The following is a 20676-nucleotide window of genomic DNA, read 5'->3' as shown; positions in this document are numbered from 1 at the left end:
GATTACTTAGCATTTTTTTACGAATGGCCGGTAAGTTGAATAAGTTGATAAACATAAATATGACGCGACGGGAAATGATTGGATTAAAAAATCTAATACCGTATAGGATAGTATAGGTATGACTAGGGATCATACACTAGACAGAAACGAGAACGTAAATCGACTAATAAATTTAAGATAAGATTACCACGTGCTATTTTAAAATAAACCTTATTTGTATAAGCAAGAAATTGAAGTTTGAGTTTAGTAGCGTTGGTAAAAATGATTTGAGTTACGTGAAAATCCTCGCGCTTAAATATTCGCATTACTTACAGAGCTCGGGTCAGTCGAACACAGCGAAATGGTATTGGCATTATCACCTCTACACACGTGATAAGTCGAACGTGTTATAAGATTAGTTGGGTTAATCGGCAGGATTAGTCGGCAGGATTGGTATTCCGCACACGAACGTAATATTCTTATATGCATTCAAACTAGAGAACGTAAATGCCGACTCAATCAATAAAGTATTCATTAGTTTAGTGTCTTCTCCAGCATCAAAAGCAGATGCAAGTAGCAGATGCATTGTAGTTCTTTACGGTTAACAAATACCTAGGCTCGTATACGGAATTGACCGCACACCACTGACCTCACTGCGGGTTATAACGCAAATATCGAAAATAGAAATTTCGTTGTCTGCCTCTCCTGCTCGCTCTTACTGATGTGCCTGTGAAATTTTCATGAAATTTCCGAGAACTTTCATGCTTTTTGGAAACTTTCCAGAACTTGCACATCTGTCTTGCATATTCGAGCCATAGAAAGACAGATAACGAAATTTCGATTTCCGATGTTCTTGGTAGACCCTCTGGTGCGCTAAAGCTTTCGACGCGACGTACGATCGGAATGACCCCCCTCGAATCGGGTAGAGCGTTTTATGACGTTTCCATGCGATTTCGCATCGATTTCGTGCAGTTTTTAATTTTTATTCGCCGGTGCCTTTACAGATTTGCATGTTTATTGCTCGGAAGAGGTTTCTAAACAATTTGTGGCACAATATTACCCGTTGAACTGTGACATGAATGTTGTAAAACATAAAGAGCTAGACCAAGATAAGTCTGCAACGATTTTGATATCACACGCAGTGCAAATGTTATTATAACTGGGTACCATATTGTCATTGTTATTTAATCCTTCTGCAGCTGACTAATGCAGTCCTAAATCATGAAGGATTTCCTCATTTCCCCTGTTACTTTCAACAAGTTTAAATATAGGGCAATTAGTGACGTTTATGTACCTTCAGACTCTTATTTGGAGCATAAATAGTGCAGTCAGACATGAATAGGTAATTTAAAACTAGTGGTTCATCCCAAACTGAGACCTCGCGACACATATAGGTTCATCCCAAACTGACCTCGCGACACATATATAATTTTGAACCTACTAACTCCTTAATCTAAAAGTCAATCTTTTTCATATTTGAACTTTGTAAAACGAAATTTGTATAAACTACGTCCCTGCTTAATTTCATGAACATTGGTTGAAGATTACGCAAATTTTAAACATGAAAAGTGCACCCCTAGTTGATCCTAAAGGTGGAATCACGCTAGAACGTTCCGGGTCCGGGCCGAGGCGTCCGACACTTCGATTTCTATAGAAAGCATCATGTGAATCATACGATCATAGAAAACGAACGAAGTGTCTGACGCCTCGGGCCGGATCCGGACCGTTCTAGCGTAAGTCAGCCTTTAACCTCTTACGTTGAGTCTTACGCTGCGTCTTATGCAAGCGAACTCGCGAACACGCAGCGAAGCGGCGCGGCGCGGCGCGGCGCGGCGGGCCCACGGCGGCGGCGTTTGCGTTCGCAACGAGATCGCCCACGTAGGACACTTCTATATCAAATAATTCACCCCGCGCCGCATCGCTTCACTTTGCGTTCGCGTGTTGTTCGCCTACGTTACTACGTCGCTGCAATCTAATGAGATTGGGTAACGTATCTACATACATACCTATCTCTAAACAATCAAACGCCGTCTCTGTAAATAATAGTTTACAGAACTAGTGAAAAAGCTAGGCTAGCTTATAAACGTGGACAACATCTACCGTAAAATGGGGTGAGTAGGGTTCGCGGTTTTTAAGGCTACTGCTACAAAAATAATGTATTCCAATTAAAATGGAGCTATAGTAATACTCATAATAAAAAAAAATCGATTCAACTACTTCCAAAATCACCTTTGTATGAAAACCATCTCACCCCAATTACGAGGGACTAACGGGGTGAGGTGGGTTTTCCTGTTTATCGTAAAAAGCTATGAAATGGAACTACCCAAAGTAAAATAAAAACTAAAATACAAACGTCCGGAACACTTATTATATACATATGTATATACCATTCAGTTTGCATATGTAAAAATAAAATGTTATCGAGGTTTGAATGTCCGTTTTGCTCCTACTCACCCCATTTTACGGTACCTATTTTAATTGGAAGCTTGTTTATGTTACGATCAAAGCACGTTCAGTCGTTTACATCTTAGCTCGCGGTAGGAAGAGAGAGCATTGTGCGTTGTGAAATAAGCCCTAACTGGAGCACACTTATCTTTCGGCCGACTGGACTCGGTTCCCACAGTGTTGTCGCTTTGTTGCATTCTAGACTGTTCTAAAAACGTTTTCCAAGGTAATCTAAGTCCTCAAAATTTGGTACATTCAGTTCTAACATAGGTAATGAAAATAGTTATTTTTATATGGACCGTATAGGTTTTAATACCTAGGTACCGTCACAATTATAATTGTTAGATCCTGCTCAGGGTTTCTAATTGATTGCTTTTGATTTTACCTCATATGTCCTCATATGTGTCGTCCGAATCTTTCTCAGAATTATCATAGATTTCTTATGGTTCGTTTAAACTTTAAACTATCGATGCCGATAGTGTTTCGAGCGTCATCGTCAACTTGATTTAATACTAAAGCTTATAAAATGAAAAAGTGACGAGTAGCAGTGGTAATTTGTGTGACTACTTAAAAAACACAAACTTCTATGAAAACATGACATGTGAATGACACTTGCACTGCGTGTGCTATCAAAATCGTTGCAGACTTATCTTGGTTTATTATAAATAGGTAAGTCATAAACCTAAATAGTTGTACGCCATAAGCAGTGAGTTATCTTGATTCAATCCTAAATAGCGTAATCCAACTAGTATAGTTTGTGACAATGGGGTATTATGTAATATACAAATATGGGGGGACATAGGTATATTATCTGTGAGTAATTGCATACAGGACGACTTTTAAGATGTGAGACACAATCATTATTTAAACATTTTTAAACTTTGTAAACCACTGTAGTCAAGTATTTAAAGAATAATAGGTATCATTGTTTGTTGAGTTTTGTTACAAAGATGACAAGATTTAATACCCCGATTGAACACACAATATTAATTTAAACGAATATGGGCCATTTCCTATTAGTTGTCGTTTTTATTAGTCAGATTTTGATAAAATTTGAAGGTTGATAGAGGTCCGCATTCTGTACAAAAACAAGCGCAATTTCACCTTACGTCCTAAAAAACCTGCTAACCTGCTGAGTTACAAAAACGTATGGTATTTTCGTAGGTATCTCTACAGAAAATTACACACATTTTTTTGGGAACAACTTGGGATTTCGTATTTATTCCTCCTAGAATAAGGAACTCTTTAAACTTACCTTTTATCAAATTCTGAAAAGAAAAAATCGACAAATAAAAAAAATGCACATCAAATGCATTAGTTTAAGCCTTGTTTAAAGTAACTACGAGCTTAAAAGCGTGTTAAAGCAATTTAAATACAAAACATTTGGACTGTATGTACCTATGTTCATATGTGTTTTTTTTTTGTCACGATAATGTTTTGCAATAAAGTTCTTATCTATCTATCTATGTGTGTATTTAATTCCCTTATTTAATAGAAAATTTATTTCCAAGTCCATGGTTCGACGGGCTTAAAGGTTCATTTCTCATATATTTTAATATCATCATTAATCACCAAAGGAAGCCCTAAATAAGCCATAATGTTCAAAGTCGCTCTCATAAATTATGAGTATACTGGTATACCTACGTGGGAACTCTTGCGCATGAACTACTATACAAATGTCAACGAATACTCCATGTCAACAACAATTGAAGTTGTTTTCACAGTAGGTACAGTCAGTGGCAAACATACTGGAAATATCTGAAAATGCGAAAAAAAATGGTTTCATTTTAGAGAAGTACCTTACCAATTATTTTTGAGGAACGATTACGTTCAGTTTAAAACCTTAAATTTACTTTATGGAATTCTACTTTATGGTAGAGATACCTTTAGACCGCTGTTATTGATCCAAATAAAATATAAATAATAAAAAGCAAGATGTTTGCAGTGTCACGTTTAAGTATAGCGCATATTTTGTCTCTGGAAATGCTTTACGAAATATCTACTCACCAAAAACATTCACTAGATCTATGCTATTGATAAAAAATCAGAAACAATGTAATGTGTAATGTTTAAAATTCTTTTCCCCATTCAAACATCGACCAATCAATCAAATCATCTTCTCTGTTTCTTATGAACATAATTTATGATACCCCTATATGTTGCCGATTATACTAACAGCAACAAACCAACTTGATCAGTAAAATACCTTGTAACGATGCAATAAGGTTCACATATCGCCAACCATGTCAACTATGGATCAAGCAAAGCCCCAAACCGGCCCATAAGATTATATTAACATATCTTATATCTACACGCTTCACTTTCCTACTACAGTGGTTGCCGAAAGCTGATCAACATGAGCCCACATTGCATAAAGATGAATTAACTTATGTTATCATAATGGGTTTATGAAATAGTTGTGTTTGATACTGGAAATGACCGCCTTTACTTTTTTGTTTGTTTATTTATGTGATCATCTATCTATAATATAAATGCGTATGTCCTGACTGACTGACTGATTCATCAACGCAGAGCCCAAACTACAAAAGATAGAATGTTGAAATTTGCACAACAGGATGCATTTATAAAGTGTAGGTGCAAGGTACAAGAGATAAAGGGTTAAAAGGGGATAAAAGTTTGTATGGAGATTAAACATTTTTTTGAGCGCGGGACTTAAATCTGTGTATAAAGACATATTATTAGAATAAAAGAAAAGTAATTTCAGCGTTTTTAAAAATTCATCCCTTACAAGGGTTAACAAGGGGTTGATGTTTTGTATGAAGTTTAAAATTTAATTTAAGCTAGGAACTTGAATCTTTGTAAAAAGGTACTTTATTAAAGGAGAAAAAAAGGGATTGAAAGTTTTAAGATCAAACATTTTTTTGAGTCGGGTTTGAATCTTTGTTTAAAGGCAAATACAAGAAAAGTTTTTTTAACGTTTTTAAAAATTCATCCCCTAAAAGCGTTAAATAGGGGTTTAAAAGTTTGAATCCATTACAAATTCTTTAAAACTTCTTAGAAAGGCATAATATAAGATTACAAAAAAAAGTTATTTTAACATTCTTGATAATTCAACCCCGAAGGGGGTTAAAAGGGGATAGAAGTTTATACGCGGTCCATTTTTTTCCAGCTAGGAACTTAAAACTTGGTATAAGAGCATTATATTAAAATAGACGAAAACTGATATCCCCGATTTTAAAATTCATTCCCTAAGTAAGTGAGAAAAGGGGTGAGTTTGCATCAGGAATGTCATTTTTTGTAAATAGTGAACTTGAAATGTCTTAAAAGACACAAAAATAGAAAACAGAAAAAATGATTTCAGCGTTTTTAGAAATTTATTCCCTAAGGCAGTTAAAATGGCTTTCATAGAAAGTTTGTATTAATTCCCTAAAGTGGTGAAAAAAGGGTTGAAGTTGAAAGTTTGCATCGGGAGCGAACATTTTTTTTTTTAAAGTGGATTTCTTCTAAGGGGGTTGAGAAGGATTATAACGAGATCAATTTATTTCAGTTAGGGGCTTTAAACTTCGTTTTATTCTACATATATGCCACCGTACAGCGAAAAAGTAGTGACTGTACAATAAACGTTTTGCACTACTGTAAGTATACCACTTAGTAAGTACACGTTTATCCATACCGTCTACATTGAACGGTTATTGCAGAAACAGAATACCTTAGAATAGACACATATTTCGCCAAAAGGATAGAAATGTGGAATGAACGAAACGTATGGAATAGAATGCTCTACCAAAGGAATTTGCAGAATTATAGCTGTTCGTAGCAAGAGTTATTGATATAACAGAATAAAGGAGGTCAGACTTGTTAACAGCCAAGGAATAGCTACATGCATACCACATGTACAGTCAGCGGCAGTAGATAGTAGCGGATGAAAGAACGCACCAAAAGTATCTGCCACTCTGTAATACTTTATCAAATTAAGATATATCGATCGATACAGTTAAAAGTATGTGTTACAGTCTAATTGTCCTAGATACAGATATGTCTGTCTGTTAAGTTATTAGATAATGGTAGATAGGTATATGAGGCAGCCACCGCGGCGCACATAAGAAACAATGCCTTTTGTTTAACAGCTTAGGTTATGGGCGAAAAAAATCGTACTATACTGATTCGTTACTGTTGATGCTGTTGCTGACTGTACCTGTTACTTTGTAAAAGCTCCTCTTGTATGTAGTGGTAAAGTGTTTGGAATAGACGTTCCAAATTTGCTAGGTAGTTTGATTAATCATGTCCACTTATATGTATATTTTTACAATTTAGTAAATTAATGTCCAGGTGCGTGCAAAAGGGAGTTTGGCTGTTTTTTAATTTTTTTACCTTATAATTCACAAACGCGAGCGTATTAACTTAGCTACATGGCACATATTTAGAGAAAGATGATATTGGACAGTGATTCCTCAATGATATTTTAAAATCTAAATGTCACCTAGCAGCTTAGACTTACTATGTTTACAAATCGCTACACAGTCCAAGATATATGTGAAGCCTACATTTAAATATTAGGCAAACCAAACTAACTCTAATCTAAGCTGAATAAGTATTGGCTATGAAAAAGTTAAACCCTTATATATATTTTAGGTTGCCTAGATTTTTTTTATGTTTTTTATTTGTATTTAGTTTATAATTTATGTGTGTGTTTTGTGAATTGTAATTGTATGTCACTAACCTTAATTAATTTTAAGTTTTGTTGTGCTTACTAACACTATGTGGATCAAAATGATTCGAAAGAAATAATTGAATTGAATTTATTATTAATTATATTAATTAATTATAGTGATAATATTAATACAATGTACATTAACAATAAAATTAAAGTGTGCGGTCCTCCTAGAGTTGTGCCGGCTTTTTCTGCTACGTTAGTGAGCACTAAGGGAGCCTGGGCAACCTAATTTATTCAGCGTTTAATTATATTTACATATGCAGTTTAAGTACATGGTGCACCATGTACTTGCAATCTTGAGGTTAAAGTAAAAGTTGCCCGATACAATTAATCTGACGTCACCTTTAATTCAAGGACACCAAGGACAGTAAAAGTAGCTCCATCATCAGGTTCGCATTTTAACCCACATTTAGACTTTTAACTTGTAAATCGCATATTATGAAATCTTGCGACTTTTATGGATCCCCGATAACAGGAATCCAGTTTTTGATTAAGCAGTAATTTTGACCTTTGTGGTCTGGTATAAACCTTTTTACCTAGCCTACGGCTTCGCTAAAAGGAAGAGTTGTGATTTTATTAGAAAAATCAAATTATTATTGGTTCTTGCTAATTAATGAGTGTATATTTTTCTATACTGAGGATATGATAAGTTCCTAAGCGGGCGAGGTGCTCATAATGAAGTCAACACAACTTTAATGTTAAGAGAATTAAAGCGTGTGAAGTTCATTTTGAACTACTTCGGCTATTTACTGAACCGCTGTAGTCGTTTTCATTGTTCAGTCCGTTATATACATACATAATATGTATGTATTACCAACCTACGCCTACTTTCAGAGAAAAACAATTTACCAAATGTGTTAATTGAAATTATGCACATTGCTGTCATTACAAGATTATTATGAATACTTATTACATCATTCAGAATTAATTATGCCCCACATTTTCCGCATAACCTCAGCTAAATTAGATTATGTCATTACTGTATAAATAAATGATTAGATAAGTCCAAGATACTGTGCTAAGTGCAACTTGATTCACTCGGCATTCTAAAATAACCCTTATGTAATTGAAGTTAGGGTTAAGGGTTTGCCAGAAATGATCGTTGAATGAGACATTAATATGATGTGGAGGCACGTGTCGTGAACATATTATGGATGGTATAATATCATACTATGCACAATATGCCCTACACATATGTGTCGCATAAAATAATGTTAAAAGTGTTTCATTGGTTTTATGTGATATTTAAACTAAGGTAGTCCGTAATAAAACAAGTGTGTTAGGAGGAACGAAGTACTTACCTATTGTATAGACACATTTTCAAAGAAATCTACGATGCATAAACTAAAATATCCTTAGATACTAGAAGACTACTTGTCTCGAGAATTTGTATCTAATTTATTGCAGAATCAAAACTAATTGCTCACTAAAATAGGTGTACAGTCAAAGGCATAAATATGTTTACAGTACATATGGTGCTACTTTTTGCACTAGTGCGGGAATGAGCACTTTTCGTGCATATGTCGAAAGTTTAAAGGGCCATATGTACTGTAAAACGTTGTACGATACACGTGCGAAAAGGTAATTCGCAACTCGTGTCGATTTAAAACACTCCCTGCGGTCGTGTTTTAATTTATCGCCACTCGTTTCGAATTTCCTCTTTTCCGCACTTGTATCGTAAATAATTAATGTATACATTCCCAAAGTTTCAAAAATATGTGTACGCTCTTACACAGTAGACAATAAAGTCGTGTTCACATATTTTTGAGCCATTTGTCTGGATCGATATTTTTGTGTACCTACTCGTACCTAATAGAAGTGCCCGAGGCCGGTGTATTCCTATTTGATCTCCACCGCACGTGACCGCCGCCATATGCACCTATTCCTATCTGTGCCCGGCGGGGACAAATGGGAATACACCACGAGGTCTGGTTCGAACCGGTAGCTTCAGCATTAGTCATAGCACACCCTAGCCCTGAGCCACTGAAAAAAAAAATTGGTTTGACTCAAAACATTGTATTACGATTACCTACGAATTGGTTCCAACTTAACGATACACCCACATTGTCGTAATTCGTAATACTTTCCGGCATGGCACGGTCGTGTTCTCAGCTTTATCGGACATGCCATGATACTTTATGGTCGGGTGACTTTAGAGCGGCCATGGCTGGGAAAGTTATAGATGCAGTTTGGGGACAATCTCCATTGTCTCCTTTATATTACTGCACACGCAGAAGTGTTGGTGGATAGAGTCAACATCATATAGGTGAATAAGTAGCGTATCAAACTATGCCTCAAAAGTTTTTACAGTACATATGGTGCTACTTTCTCGCACTAGTGCGTAAAAGAGCACTTTTCGTGCATATGTCGAAAGTTTAAAGGGCCATATGTACTGTAAAACGTTGTACGATACACGTGCGAATAGGTAATTCGCAACTCGTGTCGATTAAAAACACTCCCTGCGGTCGTGTTTTAATTTATCGCCACTCGTTTCGAATTTCCTCTTTTCCGCACTTGTATTTATTTTATTTTATTTATTTGGCTCACAAAACAAGTTACAGACAATTTCAGAAATTAATACAATATTAGCATACAGTTCAGATCTAGACTATAACTCTAAGCATGTGTGCACAGAAGGATTAGAAGATTTAGTTACAATTTATTGCTAGGGAGGTGAGATGCCATTTCTACACAAGATTATGGACAGAAAAGTAAAATAAACAGTAGCAAGATCCAGTTTACAGAGTTGCGTGCGCTAGTAATTAATCTACCTAAGTCTAAAACTAAAACTAAATTATACTAAATATTTTCAACTAATTAATTAATCAAAAAGTGTTTACGGAAATTACAATTATGAACGCAGCCTATGGACACAAAATTTTGCGGATTTTATTTTTGAATGTGGGTAAACTGCATTCAAATATATCTAAGGACGGATTCTCGGTAACGGTTTCGTTATATAAGCGACACATTCTTGTTATGGGATTATAAAATGATGTGTTGTTTTTGTAGATCTGTAGATGAAATATTTTGAGTGAGGGGTTGCGAGATTTGTATCGAGTGACAAAATTTAGAAGAGAAAGAAGGGTGGGACAGTCAATTTTGGAGTGTACAATTTTGTAAAGTATTAACAGTTCGCTGCACTTCCTGCGATTTGCAAGGGATGGAATATTGAAGTACTTGAGCCTGCTGGCATATGATCTGAGGCTGCGACCAAGCTGGAGCCTGAAGCTGAGGATATTAAGAAACTGCTTTTGCACTTTTTCTAACCTGTCGACGTGAGTGTTGTAATAAGGTGCCCATATTACAGATCCATACTCTAAAGTGCTCCTAACCAAGGAACAGTATAAGTATTTTAAAACGTATGAGTTTTTTAAATCCTTGGTAAAGCGAGATATAAAACCATTAATCTTGAAACCTTTTGAAATCAAGTACTCATAGTGAGATTGGAATGTTAATTTTTCGTCAAAGCAGATACCAAGGTCCCTAATTACGGATGTACGATTAAGCGTGAAATTATTTAGAGAATAATTAAAAATTAACTTTTGTTTTGACGTTGAGAAAGAAATTACGTAACATTTATCCGTATTTAGGAACATACGATTGGAGATGCACCATTCTGCAATTGCATTCAAATTACTCTGAAGGATTTCACAGTTTTGGACGTTAGTTATTGTTGAGTAGATCTTGAGGTCATCTGCGTACAGTAAGCATGGACACGACAGACGCTCGACTAGGTCATTAATAAAAACAACAAAGAGAAGAGGACCCAGGTGCGATCCTTGAGGAACGCCCGAGGTAGCTTTCATTGGCGCAGACAGATGACCTTTGACACTTACAAGCTGACTTCTGTTTTCTAGGTAAGATTTAATCCACCTTAGCAAGTTACCGTGTATTCCATAGCCTTCCAATTTATTTATTAAGATAGTGTGATCGACTTTATCAAAGGCCTTGGAAAAATCTGTATATATTGAATCTACTTGAGTTTTTTTAGCGAATGCCCCGCAGATATAATTTTTGTATATTAGTAGATTGCTAACAGTCGATCTGCTAGAAACAAAGCCGTGCTGATTAGGAGAGATTGTAGTTTTAAAATGAGAGTAAAAGGAGCAATACATAACTGATTCAAATAATTTAGAAAATGCTGAAAGTATACTAATAACTATTACTTTATATATATAGTATCGTAAATAACTATTACTTTATACGTGAACTGTCTAGATCTAGATATACCTATTTGGAATAGTATTCGAGAATGGTATCTTTACCTTATTAGGTACAATATTTGTACATACTTTTGGCGTGATACGCTACTATTGACGGTGCCCTGTACAGTCGCCATCAGATATATCGGAGCAGCCAAGGTGCTCAAAAATATCTGAACACGCACTCTAACGCCTTGGCAATAGAGACGTGCTCAGATATTTGTGAGCGCCTTGGCCGCTCTGATATATCTGATGGTGACCTGTACCTGTTGTAGGCTTTTAAGTGAAATTATATTTCTGTTGTTTTGATACACATTATTTTATTTATTTTAGAGACATCTTTGTTATTTCCGTAGAGGTAGTAGGTATTTCAGGGCACTAAGGAAGAGTACAAACGATATACCTTGGGATTTTATTTCTAAGTTCACTGGAAAATCCGTATATCCTACGATTTTATAATAATTATGTTAATTGAATTCAAATATTGAGTACACGGTAGTGAGAAGATTCCTACATCAGGTTAAACGAGTTCTCGAATTGACCTTAAGAGCCTTAGAAGTATTTACTAGCTACAAAGTACCAACGTACTAATTTTGACATAGTTTGAAATTATTAAACTAGGTAGGTTGGACCATCGTAAAACCAAGTAAAACTACGCACCGGATTTTCAACACACAGTACAGCGCCATCTAGCAGACCATTTGATAACTAAAATTAACTTCTTGCAAATAAAACTGAGAAATACAAACAGAGGTATGACAGTGCAGTTAGCTTAGACGGACTTTACTAAAAAATTTGTAGTTTTTTTCTCCTTTTAGAAAATGTTTAAAAATATGTAAACAAACCTTCATCAACTGGGTCATTTAAATCAATTGACACCTCATTTATCAAAACGGGGTCAGTACTTTTAACGTTACGGTGGCACGCCCAAAACAAAAATTTAAAGGCACAGTTCTAAAACCATAACCCTTCCTTTTGGCCTGGCCGTAGTCGGGTAAAAAGCAAAACAAATATTTCGATACATTTTGTATTAAGCAGATACTTCTGCGAACGATGCTATTAAGCTTAGAAATAAATTAAAAGTGAAAAAATTCACTGTCTTGGGTGGGACTTGCACCCACGACCACTGGATGCTGGAGTGCTCTACCATCTGAGCCACCAAGACCGTACCCAATGCAGCGAATATTTTCGCCATATATGAGCCACTAGGGAGGCTCTAACGACATCTACCGTAAGTACCACATTCACTGCTAATCGGGACCGGAATAGCCTTAATTACGTATTATTTACACATACCACTTACCGGCCTACTAGATGGGTTATTTATACATAGAGGCTGCATGTGACTAAAGTCGTCGTCAATAGAACTTGCAAATAGGTAATATAAACAAACCATTTTACCTTCATTCTTCGTAATCTCGCTCTTCAAAAGGACAACCATGACCTTATCATCAGACCAACTTATGACCTTATTAAATTATTAGTTAAATTAAATGTTCTTTATTAATATTTCAGGGAAAAAAAAACCTTCGTAAAAATAATATTGTCTTCGGTTACCGCGATAGTTACTCATGAAATAAAACTATGAAAACGGATTATATCGCGTATATTGAATTTATAATACATCCCGACGTTTCGAACTCTTTACAGCGTTCGTGGTCAACGGGTGACTGAGGAAAAATTACAAAATGCAAAAATACCCACATACTAAAATAATGAACAATCATAGACTACAAACTTTAAGGCTGGTTGTACATGCAAAATCGGTTCATAAGGCTAGTTATACACTATAATTATTTTTCAAGTAAAGATATATATATATACGCGATAAAAAAAAAACTATGCCGGCTCCAACCCTACACCACGGACCCGAGAAGATTTAATTCCCTCCTAAATTGTAGGATATTGGGATACCCTCCTACAATTTAGGAGGGAATTAAATCTTCTCGGGTCCGTGGTGTAGGGTTGGAGCCGGCATAGTTTTTTTTTTTATCGCGTATATATATATATCTTTACTTGAAAAATAATTATAGTGTATAACTAGCCTTATGAACCGATTTTGCATGTACAACCAGCCTTAAAGATTGTAGTCTATGATTGTTCATTATTTTAGTATGTGGGTATTTTTGCATTTTGTAATTTTTCCTCAGTCACCCGTTGACCACGAACGCTGTAAAGAGTTCGAAACGTCGGGATGTATTATAAATTCAATATACGCGATATAATCCGTTTTCATAGTTTTACTTCGTAAAAATGTTAGGTTATGTGTCAAACGCTAACAAAATCTGTCATTATTTGTTTACATTATTTGCAAGTTCTATTGACGAAGACTTTATGGGGCACATTTTGTTATTTTACAGTTAAACATGTCAAACACAGACTTATTTTTCTTATTTACACGTCTTTTACAAAACATTAATAAAAATTATAACTACAAACATTTAAATAAAACAAAACGTATTATTTTTAAAATATTCTCCTTTAGCTTTGATTCACAAACGTGAACGTTTGTAAGTCATATTTTTTCCACGTTGAGTGCCATCATCGATTTTAGTTCCTCTACCACGCACATTCAAACATGGCCATCCAGATGACAGGTTGGCGCGGTTGTTTATACTATAGTTATATCAACCCTTTGAGTTAAACAATTTTGGTGAACGCTTTGTAACGCGGAATCTAAAGGAGGTAGTCTACGCTTACAAGACGAGATATTATAGAGAACAGCTAGCTGTTGTTGTGGTACTTGTGGTAAGTAAGTACATACACATAGTTTGTGGTTAGTGTAGGTCTGGTGTGGGTACATAGACATAGATTTTCTCAATCAATTGGATTGATATTGAAGATTATTAATTACATTGATGCAGATAGTTGCAAATGGCTATTAAAAGAATATTAAGCTTTTGCGTATGTGTGCGACAGAGAGGGAGAAAACTTTTTTCGGTGTTTCGATGTTGGCGATAAAGTTAGACCATGCAACAATTCGAACGATTTTGACAGCACACGCAGTGCAAGCGTTGTTTTAAACGTCAAACTTCTATGAAATTATGTCATTTAAGATGTATAAATAACACTTCCACCGCGCGTGCTATCAAAATCGTTGCAGACTTATCTCGGTCTAACTTTTGGCCCTTTGAGGCCCTACCGCGAACACCGAAGTTCGCAAATCTTTAACCATCAGTCTAATTACACCTTAATTGGAGTAAAAGAGAAAAATGCCCGCTAAGTTTGGTGTTCGCGGTAGGCCCTCAGCTCTAATGGTTAATTGCGAGCCGCTGATTAGGTCAATATATAATGACGTTAACGTTGACTTTATATGCATGAGGTTAGCAATAAAGTAGGCAATATCGTAGACACTCATTTCAATGCATTCCATGAATCCCATTATTGAGAGTCTCTAACTCTACTAATAAATTTAATAAGTTCATTACTAAGCAGATATATATATAGTTTGCTTTTCAACGCTCCTGCTTTGACATGTTAAAACTTTAATAATATATTTTAATCAATTACCCTTTCCATCTGACGTTAAAATATATATTGATGGGTAGAAAGTCACAGGTAATTAAAGACTAAAATGAGACGCTAATGGAATGCATTGTGCTGTGATTGATTCACATCACGCTGTCATGCTGTCCTGAATTTGTAGTGTAATTAAAAATGAGCATAGTCGATTTCAATACGAGTGTATGTAGGTATCGAATGAGAGTGCCTTCACATTGTACGATACGATACCGCATGTCGGATGATCCTTATATAGAGAAAATCAGCTGCTAGATAGTGCACTGTGGCAAGTCCTTCTTTTTTGTTTAATGTTCTCTTTCGAACAATAAACATTTAAACAATGAATAAAAAACCGGCCAAGTGCGAGTCGGACTCGCGCACGAAGGATTCCGTAACATTACGCAAAAACGGCAAAAAAATCACGTTTGTTGTATGGGAGCCCCACTTAAATATTTATTTTATTCTGTTTTTAGTATTTGTTGTTATAGCGGCAACAGAAATATATCATCTGTGAAAATTTCAACTGTCTAGCTATCACGGTTCATGAGATACAGCCTGGTGACAGACGGACAGACAGACAGCGGAGTCTTAGTAATAGGGTCCCCTTTTTACCCTTTGGGTACGAAACCCTACAGAACATCAAAAAACGCTTTTATTTTTAATTCTTCTTGGTCGTATACGACATAAAATATCTGATCGGACAATGTAAAGTCTTTAAAAATAAAGCTTACTCTGTTTACTTTGAGAGTATGCCAGTCCCTGAAATCTCATTTTGTGCATTCTGCCTTGCGCGCAATAGAGGCTGCTGAAATATATATAACATGTAAGTAATTAGATGGCACCTAATATTTATTTTTTTATAACTAAAGTAAACATAGATGGATATCCGTTTTGTTCAGTAACCTTTGTTAAAAATTGTTTTAACAACAATAGTCACAAACGCCGTAAGATTAATATGAGTAATAAATTCAAATGCAATTAAGAATAATCGTTTACATACTGCTTAACCATTTCCTGATACCGTCGGTGTTTCTCCTCGAGATTCTTTAAGGCATTGCCACTGCTGTTCTCCACATTAAGTAAAAAGCTTATATGAATCGGCGGTACCTCGTTGTTGTTCGGTTTTATTTCCGTTTTAATAGTTTTAGTCCCACTTTTGACTCTCACTTCTATTGAATCATTTTTCGTTCTTTTCTCAACGTTTACATCATGTGCAGGTTTGTTTCGGTGCCTCAGTTTTTCCAAAGCCTTCTTGCCTGCTGACTTTCTTTTTGAATGTTCACCATCCTTTTCCTGTACCTCACTCGTCTTATTTGGATTAGTCGACTTCGAGACATAACTTTTACGCAGCTCTTGGACAGTTTTTTCAGAAGATTTATTGACTAAATACGACACTTTTTCTTCCGTTACCCTTCGTGTTGGTGTACGATGAGTGGATTTTCTTTCCAACTTTAGTTCACACTCCATGTCGCTCTGTTTATTTTCGGTAACGGTCTTCTTGTAAATACTGACCCGATTCGCCTCTCTAACCCTGTCAGAGTATCTTTGGAGACTTCTAGTTCTCATCATCTGAGGTCTGATCGATTCTAAATCGGGGCCGAGACCTCCAAGCTTGACATTAACATTAGGTTCCAATGTAACACGCCTAAGTGGTCGCCGAGGTTGAGAAACTTCAGAAACGCTTTTAAGGTTATCCTCAGCAGACTTGTTTTCTAAATCATCATTGAAACATACATCTTCAACCGAAGAAGTGTCTGAATAGTTAGCTACCTCCCTCTGAAGAAGATTCGCGTAATATATTTCATTATAGGCTTCCGTGTCATGAAATTCTTCTACAGGATTGCCCTGTCCTTCGTCGCCAAAGCTCAAGTTGCCTCTGTCCGTATCTCCGACTTCGGGTGAGATAGAACGAATCTCTGGTTCGTTCTGTTTATTATCGACATAATTTGCGAGGAACTGATTGCGGAATTTCTCTAAGTATGTGCCTGAGCGTTTGCTTTGCATATTTTTGTTAACGAGATAGCTCGAAGCCTTCTGTTCTCTTTTTACTTTTGTTTTGGGCTTAATTTTTTCTTGTTTTACACGTTTTATGTCTTTCGGTACTTTCATGACCACGTCTTTTTCGTAAAACGGCACGACCACTGTTTCGACATTATCATCTGAATTTGTATCCACCAGTGAAGTTTTATTTTTGAAATTTTCCTCCAAGCTATCTGCTGAAATATTGTCGCTGTTATTTGAATTTTTTTCCATCTTTCGTGGTGGTAAAATATTTCTGAGATTTCTCATAAATAAGTGGGATGACGTTTTCATAATGACAAATCCGAATTAATTATTTTTACTAACAAAACATGCAGACTTTCTCATTTCGGACTGAGTAAAAAGTTTGTACATAACAACTATTGAAAATAATAGGGGATATTACTGCAATGTTCTGCTAACAGAGTGCAGCACTAGCCTTTTGTAAACCATACAGTAAGGCCCCATGCGCTGCGCACGAGAGCTTAAAAAGAGTGAGAAAGCGATATCTCTTTCTCGCTCTTAGTTATGGGTGCGTCACACATGCAACGCTTTTTAAGCTCTCGTGCGAATGGGACCTAACTTATACATACTCTACCTTTAAAGGGCCCTCCACACTCATGCGCGAATCGCGGCGCGAAGCCGCGAACGTGAGTGTGGAGTATAGTTCGCTAATCAGCGAAATCGACTCCACACTCGCGTTCGCGGCTTCGCGCCGCGTAGTCTGTAGCGGGCTTAACAGGTCTTTGATAAGTTTTCAGAGATAATAAAAAATATGACCTACCGGGAAACGCGAATCCAAAATTTCGCTATCTGCCTCTTTATCGCTCGAATATGCAAGAGTGACAGAGATGTTACATAACAAAATTTCGATTTTCTTGTTTCGCGATAGACCCTCAGATTGTGGTAGTGGCGCCACCAAAGAGTTTCGCGTAATATCAGGGGTGCGAACAAAGAATATAATACTCACGGTGCGAATCTCCTCGCTTCGGGCAAACTCGGCTCCGTCCGGCTCACCATTGCTCCGAGCAATTTTATTATTAGGGTTGGCCACGGGTTGGCACAGCTTGACATCCCTTTGCGTGCACAACCCAAAATAGCCGAAAGGGATAGTACCATATATTAGAAAGGGATAGCATGATTCGACCCTGAACCGACTGTCAAACTTCGGTTTTGTAGGAAGTTTCCTTTTTGTACGGTAGTACTAAAATTTATTCTGTGGTAATATTCCCTATTGAGTACCAAAACATGACCAAAAACAGATTGCATAAAAACTCAGCAAAACCCGAAATTTTCCGCAAAACCAATCCGTAAATTGCATGCCACGCTGGAGGCGTATTCAGATTTTTCATCTGTGATACTGTTATGATACAATGCTCAAAAGATATATTTTTTATACCACGTAACAAACAAGTATATACTTTCCCAACTGATGATAATCGGTTACCATAGCCTGCAATACCAGAGGAAATCTCGCATTATTATATGATGCAAGAGGGACGTACTGAGAATAATATCAAGTTATGTTTTGAAATCGGAATGCACCTCCTTGTCCAAAGTTGGGACACGTAGCGTGTTGGCGCCAAGCCAGCGAGGATGCGTGCCGAAAATCGCTTTACTCTGTCTGCCTCCATCACACACCTAAAGGAAGGGACAGACAGTTCAGTTCAAAGTAGTTTTACCAAATGTAAAATGTCTTTTTCAATTAACCAGAGTCCAGACTAGACGAACCATCTCGTCACGCCCTCGCCAGACAAAGAACGAAATACTTTTTGGAGCAGGCTAACTGGAACCAAAGGAATTCAAAGCACTACCCATGAGCTCCATCCTGCACATGGAGATGGTCGAAAAAGCTCTTGAGGCGAAAGGTCATTGCACAAAAGATCCCGATGGGTCGAAGTGTATCCGCAAGGGCTCCTGAAATAATAAAATAAGATAAGATTTGAGAAGTGTCGGTAGTGACGCTGCCTATGAATAAGAATAGGATAGAATAAAACTTTATTTTATATAATTTGTTACAGAATTATGGCCCGCCAAGTGCAAGCAGTATTATTTTATGGGTATCAAAAATATCTAATGTAAAGTAAATGGGGCGCCTATGAAGCTGATAACTTCGAATCTCACTAAGGGCATTTATTTGTTTGATGAGCCGAACCATTATTTTAGAATGTATACACTTCGATATGCGAATCCATCCTGTCTTACTGCATTGGCGTGTGGGGTGGCTCCACTAGCTCTGCACTACTGCCTCTCGAAAGGGCCCAAAGGTTTGTGCTCAAGGTCATGCTTGGGAAGCCTCGGTGGTTTTCAACGGTCACCCTTTATAAAGACGCGGATGTTCTTAGTGTGAGACAATTATTGATCCTACGAGTTGCAACTCACGTGCATCGAAAAACTATAAATTCCGAAGAATATCTTACCCTAATCCGTAATCGAATCTTCAAAGTTCCTACTCCCATCACAAAATCCGCATTCGCGAGGCATTTGCCTAACTCCCTGCATCCTTATATTTACAATACAGTAGTAAAGGCCTGCAACATATCTAAAAAGTCTCCTCTTGAAGCAAAATTCGTAATTAAGAACTGGTTGAAAGGTCTTAACTATAGTCAAACTGAAATGCTGCTGAAGGTCGTCACCTAATCACTTACGTATGCTAACAATCTCTGTAGCCTTAATACATGCGCAACCCAACACACACTCACACACATACACACACACACACACACACTTACACACACACACACACACACACACACACAGAGACAAAGTTTTTTCTTTAATTTTCTTTCTTTAAATTACTTAATTTCTTTAATTATTACTTCTATTAATGTCACCTAGTTTTTTACTTAACCTTTGGTTGTTTAATGCGAACCCGGCTACCACGTGACAGGCATTGCCTAGTGTGGGGCCACTGGATATTGTCGAATATTATTAAGGTTTTTTCTTTTAAATAAATATATTCTTATTCTTATTCTTCTTATTCTAGAATTGCAATTTTCGAAATCTTGGTCTACTGGTCCTTGTCCAGTTGTAAATGTGTTTCGGCTGATAATATGCAGAATTATTTGTTAAGCGTCAGGCTTTTAGGTGCTTCCTTATTTAGAGAACGAACTTTCTGCGAAATGTTTACTCTGCTTCGACATAGAAATGTCTGGGTGGCTGTTTACACCAGCCAAAATACTGCTGTGCAATTCCTGTAATGGGAATCTACTTCGTTCTACTATGGCAAAATTAAAGATATACCCGGTCAAACAACTTTGTCAGTAGAAAAAGGAGCTAAATTCAAATTTTCTATGGGTTGAAGGGTTATTCGTGCCTAAATTTGCTGGAAATGACTTGACAGACTAAAGTATATTTTGCTAAGCAGTCAACAAATAGAAAGTTTATGCCAAGCAAAGGAGTGTTAAAATACTGGGAAAAATATGGTTAGATTCAAACATTGGATAATTAATTATGTGCACAAACTAAGGTCTTAAGAGGTGTTAGTTATGTGAGAGGTGTTATTTTAATAGCTTTCACGTCATCTTGTCTAAGCAAGTGCAAATACGACATGCCATGATAGACATATTGCACAAGGCAAAATAATAATAATTATGAATACTTAATATAGTTGGTCAAGCAAATCTTGTCAGTAGAAAAAGGCGCGAAATTCAAATTTTCTTTGGGACGATATATATGCCTTCGCGCCTAGAAATTTTAAATTTGCCGCCTTTTTCTACTGACAATATTTGCTTGACCAACTATATAAAGCACGATAAGTACAATACAATACTTAATGGAGATATTGGGGAAAGAGTACATTTTATTCTACTCTTGGTTTTAGAGTAGATCTATCCATATTTATATAGTTAA

The 20676-nt window shown here is 36.5% G+C and overlaps 2 protein-coding genes across 2 annotated transcripts in view; one reads left to right on the top strand and one right to left on the bottom strand.

Annotated features, from left to right (window-relative positions):
• The window catches only part of LOC134745190 (C-type lectin 37Db), a 105251-nt gene that overhangs the window by 14777 nt on the left and 69798 nt on the right, over positions 1–20676 (top strand). The gene's annotated exons all lie outside the window — the stretch shown is intronic.
• LOC134745276 (uncharacterized) lies at positions 15765–17141 on the bottom strand. The gene has a single exon (XM_063679268.1). It carries the CDS (start codon positions 17116–17118, stop codon positions 15784–15786), a length of 1335 nt encoding a protein of 444 aa, XP_063535338.1. The 5' UTR covers positions 17119–17141; the 3' UTR covers positions 15765–15783.

This window comes from Cydia strobilella, chromosome 11 (assembly GCF_947568885.1).
Source record: "Cydia strobilella chromosome 11, ilCydStro3.1, whole genome shotgun sequence".
NCBI lineage: Eukaryota > Metazoa > Arthropoda > Insecta > Lepidoptera > Tortricidae > Cydia > Cydia strobilella.
The sequence above is the reverse complement of the archived record's forward strand: the minus strand, read 5'-3'. Positions and strand labels throughout refer to the sequence as shown.

What these genes read in the sequence shown, in the direction of transcription:
- LOC134745276 (XM_063679268.1), bottom strand. Translation starts at nt 17,118, where the DNA reads ATGAAAACGTCATCCCACTTATTTATGAGAAATCTCAGAAATATTTTA.